At 39.1% G+C, this 12,528-nt stretch overlaps 1 protein-coding gene across 5 annotated transcripts; it reads right to left on the minus strand.

Moving 5' to 3' along the window:
* Nucleotides 1–1,005: 1,005 nt before the first annotated feature.
* LOC149820505 (protein MLN51 homolog) lies at nucleotides 1,006–9,462 on the minus strand. Of its 5 annotated transcripts, XM_089983026.1 has the most exons (13): nucleotides 8,652–9,462; nucleotides 7,562–7,664; nucleotides 7,082–7,287; nucleotides 6,909–6,986; nucleotides 6,151–6,800; nucleotides 5,157–5,271; nucleotides 3,527–3,649; nucleotides 2,366–2,418; nucleotides 2,203–2,251; nucleotides 2,022–2,087; nucleotides 1,851–1,931; nucleotides 1,321–1,425; nucleotides 1,006–1,226 (listed from the first exon to the last, which is right to left on the minus strand). In XM_089983026.1, exons 1-10 carry the CDS (start codon nucleotides 9,206–9,208, stop codon nucleotides 2,060–2,062), a joined length of 1,962 nt encoding a protein of 653 aa, XP_089839152.1. In that variant the 5' UTR covers nucleotides 9,209–9,462; the 3' UTR covers nucleotides 1,006–1,226; nucleotides 1,321–1,425; nucleotides 1,851–1,931; nucleotides 2,022–2,059. The 5 variants fall into 5 exon arrangements, with proteins under 5 accessions (XP_089839152.1, XP_089839151.1, XP_089839150.1 ...); XM_089983025.1 differs by having other exon boundaries at nucleotides 1,321–1,418; nucleotides 2,203–2,248; nucleotides 6,151–6,986; XM_089983024.1 differs by having other exon boundaries at nucleotides 2,203–2,248; nucleotides 6,151–6,986.
* Nucleotides 9,463–12,528: the final 3,066 nt, after the last annotated feature.

The following is a 12,528-nucleotide window of genomic DNA, read 5'->3' on the forward strand; positions in this document are numbered from 1 at the left end:
TAACGAGAAAAGCAAAATACTAGTAGTTACACCGTATAATCTGAACCTAGAATAGATAAAAATCAGATAAAAAAAAAGAATTTTTATGTGCAACCTCAACCAAAAGATGGTGAATGGTTAATAAATAATCATTGTCACGCTTAATAACAAAATTCGATATCATCATTGATTACACCAACATAAAAAAATCAGACAAGAAAACTTTAGGTCGCAGTTGGTTGCACACATTTATCGTACCGACAAATAGAAATCTTGATCCAATGCAATTTTAAAGAAAATGGGCGCACCCATATAGACCTTTCAAAATCCCACAGAAGCAACAAAAATAAATTAACGCAAAAAGAGAGAGATCAGATGGTAATGCATGTTATAGATTCATCACTCTGTTACAAATTTGATTGGGTTTAACCATATCACGTCTCCCCAATTCAGTACCCCAAATTGAAAAAAGATTTAACGTACGAAACGAAGAAACTCGCACAAAGAAATAGAAAAGGGCGAAACAAAAAAAGAATGAGATACGATAATCCTTTCAAATGTACAAAACTCAGGACTAGATTTTTTACTTCTACAGAACAAAAAGGGAGAAGAAAACAAAATTTTACCTTCTCTCTCCTTTGGGCGGCGACGATGAGTAGGGATGATACAATATTTTGTCTAATAAGATTTAGGGTTAGTAAGTTAGTAGTATATATAAGCATGGTTGTTTTGTAATTTTATTACTTAACTTAGGGTATTTTAGTAATATTATTAATGGGGGCGGGGATGGGATGGGGCAGGGGAAAGTGTAAGTCCATCCCCGCACGGGGATGAATTTTAACCTTCATCCTCGCCTCCATCCCCGTTTCATTCCCTTCATCCCCGATCCAAACAGGGCAAGGCGGGGCGGAGCCCCGTTGTCCCCCGGTCCACTGTCATCCCTATTCAACAAGGTTTTAGTGGTAATTTATGAACTCCATTGTGAACTAGTCAAACTAAAAAATCATAAAAAAGACAGATGGAAAATTTAGGGAAAAAAAAGCACCAACAAACATCTCTTCCAATCAACACGCCAGATAGTAAGCTCAAATGCTTGCATTATTGGACACAGACCCGATCGTGGTAATAAGCCTAACCGCATTATCTATAGTACTTTGGACAGATGATTAAAACAAAAAAGGAAGAGGGGGGGAACCAAAGTGCACCCATGTACTTTCCATAAGCTTCAGGGAACCACAAGCCACAACCTGAAAATCCCAGCAGAACCATTGCAAAGTTCAGGGTTGGATGTTCAGAAAGACAGCTAAAAGCCACAGAGAATCCGCTACAAGGCATCCTTACCAGCAATACAAGGAAAGTGAAAACCCATCCAACCGCTAGAAACAGTAATCACATGTATCAGCCACAGGTAGATGCAGGGGGTCACACAGCTGCACACACTGCAAACTGTCCAAAATTCTTTAGAGAAAACTTTAGAACTCCATCAACAGAGGAATCAAGCTAAATGTCAAATATTTGAAGTTATCCCACAAGATTACTTAAGAACGCAGTAATCTGATTGTTAAAAAATACGACAATATCATTCATCCAATAGTCCAATAGACTCTGAGACAGCAGACTTGCTGGAGATCATCGGTCTAGCCATTACCAGAATTTGGTCAATGGATGCAAAAATGGAGAAACACATTCTATGAACAGTTGGAGAAAGGCATAGCATGCAGCCCTATTTGTACAATGCCAGAATGACGTAAAAATAAACACACAAGATTGATACGTTTACAGTCTTGAAGGTTTTATAAACTTCTATTTTGTATGAGAAGTTAGAACTTAGTAACCATAGCATATTAGTTTAAAAAGACAAGGCCACATACCTATGGAATTTTTTATACTTAAACTGCCCAAAGTGGTCCCAGATAAAGGCCAGATACCACCAAGGGCCGAGGGAAGCAGTCCTGCAGCACAAAACCCCTCAAATCAATAATCAATCGAATAATAACAACCGTATAGAGAATGAAGTCAAGCAGGCAGAGCAAGCTCTCCACCTTCAGCTTCTTATTTAAAGGCACTCATCTCATGCACTTCACTGGCCAAAATTCATTTCAGAATATCTGTAGAAAACAATTGTATGTTTAGTTTTTGCCGAAGGTAAGATCAAAGGTGCAATAGTCAAAATACACTACTAGAACCGATTCCATTCAAATTTATTCAGAAGTTACAACTTGCCTGCGAGGCTTGTTCTGCCTTTGCCCATATTCATCATTCATAAGCTCTGCTGAAAAGTTAAACACACACACACACACACACACACAAAGGTCAAGAAGAAGATTTAGTGGCAAATTACTGTAATCAATATGGTGTTTTCTAGCCTCTGAGCAAAATGCTTTACCAGGTCTCTGTGGGGATTTCCATGTGTTCTCCACTTTGTTTGAATTGGAATCTCTGTTGCATTAAAAATTCAGTCGTTCACATAAAGCTCAAAAACTCACAGAACAAAAGAGTGCTTTGCTAAGAAATTACAGATGGCTACATAAACATATCCCTCCAATAATCAAGCTTCGTCTCTAATAATTCGAATAGGGAATTATGAATTGAGGAACAAAATTCTAAAGGTTCTCGTGCTGCAGGATAGTAGCTTAAGAATCCTACCAATTCAGAATATGGTATACTATAAGGATGAATGATGAAGGGAGAAGCTGCCTTCAAGTTCATAACTTTCCCTAATGATGAGACATTTACACATAAAGGAAACACTTGATTCACATATCTTCTTATATATTTATGTTCTTTTTGGCCACCGAATCAGATAAACTAAAACCTTTTCATGATTTATTGACACACTTCCCAAAACTTGTGCTTCCTCAAGACACCTAGTGCCTTTTATCCAAACACAAAAAAAAATGTGGCAAGTAAAATATCATTTCAAATTTTTCCAAATAAGAAAATCCAGAAACAGTCAAACGGACCCAGAACATGAATTGGTTCACTTTTACTCAATCTGAAGAAAAAGAAAAAAGAAAAACTCCAAAAGATAAGATTTTACGTAAGTAGATGTTATCATGAGATTTCTTCAATAATACCCTGATATGCTGTTATTTCCAAATATTCTAATAAAATAATTTCAATCTCACTTCAAAGAAATGTTGCAATAATATCATGTACAACAGAGATATTTGTGACCACTTCTTATTGGATGGAGATGGAACTCCAACCCAAGGTAGTAAGAATTAAGAGTTAAGATTAACCCGATCAGGTGACAATCCTAATGAGAGGCATGAGGTGTCAGCCCTATGCAGTCTTACTCATACCCAATTGATAACCAGCCATAATTGTTCTTACACAATCATAAGACAAACCCAAAATACATATAAAACAAGGTTCAAATGAATATATATTCGAGAAGGTTAGTAAATGGATATGAATATTCTGGTTGCGAAAGAGCAACAACTGCAACTATAACAAATAAAATATTGTGATGGATTTCAGATCTAAACACAAACAAAAGAATAACATAATGCAGCAACAACCATAAAAACAATACGAGCTTTACCTGGAGGGACCAGCTGATGATGTTTGCCCTGATGGGCGACTATAGTATCCACCATCTAAAGCAATGTAAGGGGAACAATATGAGGCCCCTAGAGCTCCAGCAGCACCAGCCAGCACAGGTAACCTGAGACAGGAGAAGACAAAAAGAACATTACATCTGTTTTTCACCAGCTTAAGACAAAAATCACAAAGAACTCAATGCCGACCTTACAGCCTATGGTAGGTGAATCTCAGGAAAAGCCAGAGAGAAAAAGGAGCTCATGGATGCAAGTCAACTCCTAAAGTAGTTGTTCGGTGCTTGCCTAATTTTTATCTAATGTGCATACTTTCATTTAATATCAAATACCAAAATTACACGATACATATAACAACATAAAATGATTGCAAATTAACACCTTCAGCTGCATCACATATTACAAAAGCATAAATACCAAGGATGGGTGCTGGGAAAACAAGACGGACACTACCCGGGCATATAGAGTTAGACCATGCGATGTCTAAAAATCATATCATGCAAATACAAGTTTTCCAAGCACTGCCTTTCTTCTAGCAAACAATAAGAGATTGCTTTACCCAGTTAGGTCAATGACCTGCTTCTAGTTCAGCATATGCATCTAGTAGGAAAAAAGTCAGACTATATGAATTCCAAATTTGTATTTTGGCCGGCCATTTGACAAAACCATGCAAAAAGGAAGGACAAGATTATTTTAACACATGTTCATCCCAGTAGCAGTGGGCTTCGATGTAGGGAGGAAGAGCAAAGCCAAACCAGGAAAGACATCAGTCAGTAACAGAATTCATTAGCAACAACTTGATGCAGGCTCCAATTGGATTCAATCCCAAGAAGAGATCATGGATAGAAACTCAAACCGGCCTCACCAGAATAAGATCTAAGTTTGATGCTACTGAAAAGTGGCTTGTTATTTGGAGCATGTGAAGAGCCAATAAAGGAAAAAGAGGGGAGTTGACAGCTTACTACCCCCACCTTCATGTTTTACATATGTACACATTTTTCAACAGCTTCAAAGAACCAAACAAGACAATATCAAAGAAAACAACTGCCCTCAAAGCTCAGTAACTGGATATAAAGCCAGCTGGAATGCATCAAAGCAAACCCAATTTGAGAAATAATGATGATGCACAGATCCTCCCACCAGTGTGTAATGATTGTAGCTACCTGCTGCATAGTATATGCATGGAATTCGCATAAGGAGAACTTCAATTTAGGCAAAGGGAATCCAGAACCAGACCAGGCTACATTGTCTTCTTGGACAGACTGGTATCTGATGGTTTAGGTCATTGAGAATTTTGTAATGTACATGAACAGTTCTTAAATCATTCTTCATATTCTCCAATGCTCATCTTAAAGAATTTTATCAATTTTGGTTTTGCCCCCATGAATTTAAAATTTATATGCTCCTTTTGTCAACAATGCTAAACCGCTCTTTACATTTTCCACGCTCATCTTGAAGAATTTAAACTATTTCAGTTTTGTCCACATGAATTTAAGATAACAATCTACTTCAGCTGCACTTGCATGCACACACACACACACACACACACACACACACACACACACACACACACAGTGTGGTGGGCATAAAAAATGAAGGTAGTGGAAACATGCATACCATGTCATCTCAGAATTTCCAAAGCCAGCTTGTGGTTGTGCCACGTATCCAGGAAATGCCATGCCAACAGCAGGAACCCCAAGACCACCATGATGCTGACCTCCAAATTGCATAACTACAGATCCAGGAACCAAAATAAACAAAATGTATAGTATGAAAAATCCAAATGGAAAAAATGAAAACTTGCTTGAACATATAGGCATCTTTCATCTTAAATACACGTATTACAGAACAGCCAGAAGGCTGGAGGTCCTGTTTTTTTTTAACCCAAAGGAAGAGATCTGCAATACAGCATTTTATCTCCTAGGATCTAATTCCTTGGGTCTGAGATCTGAGCATTCAAAGTTTCAAACAGTATGGTAGATGATAGATGCATCAGAGTTTATCAACTGTTATTGTAAAACAAGAAGGATTAAATAACATCCAATTATGGCATGCATGTAACAGAAAACATGAAAAAAAAGCACCCACACCCACTTCCAAGCATTGATACAATACAGTTACAAAGAAATCTTAATAATGAAAATAACAAGATTCATGCAGCCATCAACCACAGAATCTGTTTCAAAAAGTCAAAATATAGAACTAGTTCGCAAATGAGGTGATCATATACTTGTCTTAATTTTTTTAGCATCAATTACAAGCAAGCACCATGATATTTCCCCTCCTGGATTCCTATTTTTTGAACACATCGATGTATTTATGATGTTATTAGTTACACATCTTCACAATTGCATCGCGAGAACCTTATCACCTTCTGCCTTAATAAGCTTAATAACATTGTATGCAGCCCCTTAAACTTAAGAGACATATAAAGCTCCCATTCCGTGCCTCCTAATGTACTCAACAGGTCACCTTCAAATGCTGACCAATTCAATAATCAAATTCATATATAACAGGATAAAGCATTTGATTTGAATAATACATGAAAACGCAGAGCACTGTTCTGAACATAGATACAAATCTTGGAAAAGGTTCATAAAAGAAATTTTACCTGGCAAAAGTGCAGGAGTGGGAGGAAAGCTTTGATCACCATGGCCAACTGCTGTTGCACTTGCAGCTCCAATAACTTGTGCACCACTGTACATGAAAGAGCCCTTTCCATTTCCTTGAGTACTAACCTTCACTTTCCCAGAGGGAGCAGTCTTTGGGGGAGATTCCACTTCACCAACTTCAGGCAGACTTGTCACAGATGAAACTTGAGGGGGAGAAGATGATTCTTGAGGTCCAACTCCAGGCCGCTGGCTCAACTGCTGAGCTGAAGACCTTATATTCGACTGGCCTTGAACTGACCTTTGTGGGGCTGCAAGTGGTGTTTGAGGAGAAACTCTGCTCATTGGGCTGGCAGATGGAGCAAACTGATAGTTCAGCTGTCCAGAGACTGCCAATCCCCTTCCCTGAACCTTGGATTGAGAAGACTGAGCAGCACTGACAGATGAAGATCCAGATGGTTGTATGTGCATGTTAGACAATGTCCTTCCAATAATAGGTCGTGTAGACTGGTCAACATAAAGTCTATCCTGCCCAATAGGATCAACAACTGCCTTTCCACGTGCAGAGACATTAGAGTTTGATCCCCTGATATTTTCATCTATGGAGGTAGAAGTTGTTATGTTTCTAACAGCATTTCCAACCTGTACATCCCTTTTATGTGCAGCAGAAATATCTTGATTAGATGCCCCAGATGGATAGAAAGGGGGAGAAGCAGAGCTTAAACTCGAAGAAAAAACATGTTTCCGAGGAGGCACTGACCCAGACTGCAAACTAGGAGCAACTGAAACAGAACTCCCTCCACTAGTTCTTGCAACCGTTTCATTAGATTTTGCAGGCCTGAGAAGAATTCAAAACAGCATCATCAATGTCAATGACCATATCTAAGAATTAACTATGTTAACCCTTGAGAGGAAGAGTTATATGGTGCTCACTGTTTAGTATGTGATGGAGGGATATCAGCTTTGTCCTTCACAAGAGGCTCATACCTCCTCGGCCCTCTACCTCTAACAGTCATCTGTGGTTGATTTGGAGTTTTATTCTCATCGAAGTTTCTAGATCTGCTCCCTCTTGCAAAGCCCCGTTCCCTGCCCCTAGTTTTCCCACGACCTCTAAAATGCCCTTTGGAACCTCTTCTTTCCTACGAAATCACAATAAACTAGTTTTGGATTTCCACCTTGCAACAACCCATAAGAGGCTGAATGACAATTATATTACAACAAACAAACCATGTTGCCATATATATATATATATATATATAATAACGTGCATAAAGACTGTTTTACTGCATGGTATTATGCGATGGGTAAGAATGAATTTCACCTAGCCTTAGAAGTTGCATACATGAAGAATATTATGAAAGTGAACAGTTTCTCCCAGAAATGTATTTAGAAAAAGAACACAAAGCAACATACCTCATTGTATTGTCTCTCTTTCAAATTCATTTCCTCAAACCTATCATGCACCCATGCTCGATCATCTTTCGATTCCCACAACTTTCGTCCACCAGGGGTACGCCTGCATATGTTACAAGCTCCACTCAGAAAATATACAAGACCACGGTAAAAACCAAATAAATAAGAAAAGTAGATACACGAGGGCATTTTGAAGATAAATCCACAAAAAATAAACATTACAAGCATATAATATCATCCAGTGACTAGCTAATTTCCAATACACAAGAATGGCCCAGAGAAAAATTCACAGAAAACAAAAGCTGTCCCCAACGGAAAACAGATAAATATGAACGTTTATGCAGAAAGTAGGATAATGTGAGATACTACATTGAGATTAACAAGGGAGTACCCCACCTTTACCATTTTTCTGGACAAACGAGTGCATCCAAATAACCCCAGAGGTTCAACACATAATCCTATATGTATACTTTCCATTGCATAACAGTAACGAATTATCATGAAAGGCTGCTGTGTGGGCAAACTAGAAATCAAATAGAACAGACACAACTTGGAAAGTGGCTGCTGCTATCTTGATGCCAAAACTAAGAGTTTATGAATAAAAGTTTCCATATGTTGCTAGAAAGAGATCTTAAGCTGAAAAGGACTGTTGGTACAAAGTCCTACAAGTTGCACCCAGGCCCAATCGTTGCAATTTCCTGATGAACCAAAATTTATGCAAACTTGGTGGAGTTGGGAACTTTCAACTCCATTTCCTTGTGCACATGAATCAGAAAAATATAAGGATCACGTGAACCCTAGACATTAGACTAAATAGTTTTCTTCACCTGGAAACCGAAGACGACAGAATGAAGAAAACCCATCAACAAGATGGCAAGTAATCAATCAAATAACACCAAAAATATAGAAGATCCAATAGGTAGCTCCATGCAGTAAAGAATGATAGACCACCCAGCAATCCAATAAAACAGATTAACCACATCAACTGATGACTACTAGCAAATTCAAGTGATCTCTCAATGCATGTGATGAATAAGGCTAGAAAAAGAGCAATTTTTGCCGGGAAATCAGGAAACCGAAAGAAATGCACCTGTGGCGGGCGCCACCATTGTCGCGAAACCGATCGTCGTGCATGTAGAAAGCCCCTGCTGTCGGCACAGCGAACGGCTCGCTCTCCTTCTTCTCCTCCACCACGGCCTCTGCCTGATTCTTCCCTCGAAAATCCAGTGCCGCACGTGCGGTCTCGGTCTCCAGGACGGCTGATCCCCGCTCATCCATCGCACCAGCCCCCGCAGACGCCGCCTGGACCACGCCTTCTCCAGCATCGCCTGCCTCCCCAATATCCTCCTCCTCCTCCTCTTCCAACTCCTCCTCCTCCACCTCCTCAAACTCCTCCTCTTCCTCCTCGTACGCCGCCGGCATACCCTCTCCATCGGATTCGTCCTCCGCTCCGATCACCGCCCTCCGATCCCTCCTCCTCTCGGGAACCTCCTCCTCACCATCCTCATCGTCGCTGGCCACCCTCCGCCGTAGCCCCAATGGCACCACCGCCTCGGGATCGCTTTCGTACTCGCCTTCATCCTCGTCCTCCACGGAGTTTCCGGCTGGCTTCGACGACAAATCCGGATCGCCTTCGTCCACCGCCATCGCTTCTCCACCACCCAAAACCTCTCAAGAAAATCCAAATTCCACTCAAAAACTCTAACGCCAAATCAACAACTAAACCCTAACCCCTCAAATCAGAAAGAGAAACCCTAATTTTCCCAGCCCTAAATTCTTATTTCAAGGGCTGGATCACACTCAGATCGATGTGTTCTTCCTCCGATCTAGGGCTTCTGCAAACGAAATCAAGGAATTTGAAGAGTCCTCTCACTCTCTCTCTTTAAAAAGAGAAGAATGGCAGCCAATGGTTTCCCTCAAGACTTCATCTTATCCTGAAAATCAGGATATTTAGGGAATTTAACAGTTGGGGAAGTTGGGTTTGATTGCCGCTTTTGGAGCCTCTGTTGGTCTTCACTAGATTTTTTTTTTGTACTTATATATGAACAGGTTGCACTTGTGTAGGAGTAGGACTCTTTAAGAGGATCCAGATCCACGACCTGCAACAGTGATACTGAATCACTGACAATTTCAGAAAAATATCGGATAGTTTTTTATTCTATTTTATGTATTTTTATCAAATTTAAATGTACCCATATTTTCAAGAGATTTTTCTGAGAAAAATAAAAAAAATAATTAAGTATTGCTTTGCCAAGAAAATCCTGAAACCGAGATTTGTGGCCATTGATGGTGTTTTAGGGGTGCAAATGAATCGGAAATGGGCTGATATGTTAGAACTAAATCCGAAGTTGAAATGCAAACGGCAGATCCAAATTTGAATCTGGATCCAAATCATGTGTGATTTAGGCATGTTTGAATCCGAACCCAAAATGCGTGTGGCAATACTGATGTGATTTAAAACAAGCATTTTACATGTAAAAAGGCATAGTCCGATTGCCGAATTAGATTTGAAGTACTGATTCAAGTCCGAAGGCAATCAAAGTAAGCAAATCTAAAACTGATCCTAATGCACATTAAGATCTTATTTTAAGGATCCGAATCCGAAAATAACATGTCAGTTTAGTTCAGATATCCAACTGTATCCGATTCGTTTGCCCCCTTAATCATGTTTCAGCCAAAGACTCATGTGGCCTAGGGTAAATGGATTGGATACAGAGTATATCAAGGTTGATCCGAATCTAATTTCGAATACTAAGCAACAAGTCCAAATGCTAAAAAAACTCTGCAAAAGTATACCTCGATCATGGTACTATCAGATCGACCAAAAAAATACTGAAAACATGTATTTTACATGGGAAAAAGGAAGTACAAACGGATTGGACTTGTTTTGGATCCAAACATAGATCCAGCAGAAAATGTCAATCTATTCCCAAAATAATCCTCACATTTAAGGCCTAATCCAATCCGAAAAGACACCCCCTTCTATTTTAAGATGCATATCCGAAAATAATGTACTGGATTCGAATCCAATGTCCGACTGAGATATGTGCTACCATTTGGACTTGGTTATCTATGCCCGAACCTTACATGGATTCATTTGGTTTCAAATTTCTTAAGTTTTTTTTCAGAAATTTCTTCAAGTTAATACATTAAATAATATAAGATATCAATATGAAAAAATAAGAAATCAAACTAAGGGTCATTTTCTTTTAAAATTGTAGGTGGAAAGGCCAACACTGTACCTACCTCTGAAAATATCTAGTTTTTATTTTCACTATAATTTCATAAATATCGCTATATTTGTCACTTTCACAGGTAGATGCTGTGTTGTCTTAAAGGTTTTTTTTTTTTTTTCTCGTTCGAGTTTGTGAATTTCACTACAGCAAATGGATCCGGTCCACATGAGGCCGACCCGTTAAGTGCAGACTCCACCGAGTCACTGATCAAGTATAAGATGCTAAACCTTCATGTAGGTTCGGGTTAATTGAATCCGCACTTAAAAACTTATCACTATATTAGTAACGTTATTAATATTGATATTTATACTATGATCAGCATCATCATTGTAATAGTAGTAATAATTAAATATGATTATTAATGTTATTAAGAGTACTAGCAGTTAGGGATATCAATGGGTTGGGTTTGTCCCAGACCCAACCCTTACCAAGCCCTATAGGGCGGGGTTTGGTGATAAATAAGAAGGTCCGAATAGAATCCGGATCGGACCTGAAGGGTCTGATTAATATATGGAACTGAGTATGGTTTGTGAACTTTCATAAGAGACCTGGGCCCAACCCGAGTTCTGACTAAGATCCACAATTTTTCAATGTAAAAGGGATAAAAAATATAAATTTACGGGGTATGGTTGGGGTCTGGTTCATGTAATCTTTATAGTATCTGGGTATGGTTTCTCTTATGGTGAATCCGATTGGACCCTGATCCAGACCGGTACCAGCATCTCAAATCAGGTCTGGGTCTGGCTCCACCTGGGTCTGAACCAAACCCGACCTTGTTGACACCCCTACTAACAGTATACATGGAAACTCAACGTGGACCCATAGTTTGGATTTCATACTTGAGTCAAGACCTTAACCCTGGTTGGGCCTTTTCTAAAAAAATATGGATTTGAGTGCACACACAACAATCATGATCCAGCCCGTACTTCACTTGGTTTCTACTGGGGCTGAAAATGGATTGCCCATGATCCGAGTGCACTTATTTATTGGATAACAATCTAGTTTGGATCAGATCCAGATTTTTATAATCAAAAGACCCATATCCAATTCTTTCTACATTTTACATGCAAATTAGACTCTCATTCTCTCCCACTTTTTACCAAACCAAGCATTACCACACAAATATGAAAATCAATTTCAATCCCATCGCATTAGACCTGAATCCTTACTCGGATCTACTGTTTCAAAACTCATTTTGGACACCAAATCAACCATAATCCTGCACGAACACGATCCATTTCACTCCTGGTTTACATTCAACAATAGCTCCTAGAGATGTAAATGATTAGAGATTTGGCTTATATGCACGCTTTACTGAAGCTCGTACAATCGGGTCTGGCCTAACTGGACTTGGATCCAGATTGAAGAAGCTATTGCTGAATCTGAATTCAGTTAGTTATTTAAGGTAATTCTACTTTTACACGTAATCAGATTTTAGATATTAGACATATTGGGATTTGAATGATCCCGATCTGACCATCACTATAAGGATGAGGGTCAATAGTGGCAACTCTTTTCAGTAAGAAAGAATCTCAATAACGGCGAGATTTTTGTCCCTACCAATTGATAGGTAATAGCAGGAATATAAATATTTCGCCGTTATTACTTTACTACAGCCATGAATCTCGCGGCTATTAGCTTCATGAATAATGGTGAGCTGGATATCCTCTCGCATGTCTTGCCCTTGCATACATCCTGTCGATAAAGACGTATACATAATGACAAGATTTG

This window comes from Nuphar pumila, chromosome 12, assembly GCF_984573655.1.
Source record: "Nuphar pumila chromosome 12, dmNupPumi1.hap1.1, whole genome shotgun sequence".
NCBI classification, from domain to species: domain Eukaryota; kingdom Viridiplantae; phylum Streptophyta; class Magnoliopsida; order Nymphaeales; family Nymphaeaceae; genus Nuphar; species Nuphar pumila.

Excerpts from the sequence above, each read along its gene's own strand:
- LOC149820505 (XM_089983023.1), bottom strand. The coding sequence starts at position 9,208 with ATGGCGGTGGACGAAGGCGATCCGGATTTGTCGTCGAAGCCAGCCGGA. Across the intron at positions 7,665-8,651 it reads AATGGTGGCGCCCGCCACAG|GCGTACCCCTGGTGGACGAA; the intron begins GTGCATTTCTTT and ends TAACATATGCAG. Across the intron at positions 3,650-5,156 it reads GGAAATTCTGAGATGACATG|GTTACCTGTGCTGGCTGGTG; the intron begins GTATGCATGTTT and ends CTCCTGTCTCAG.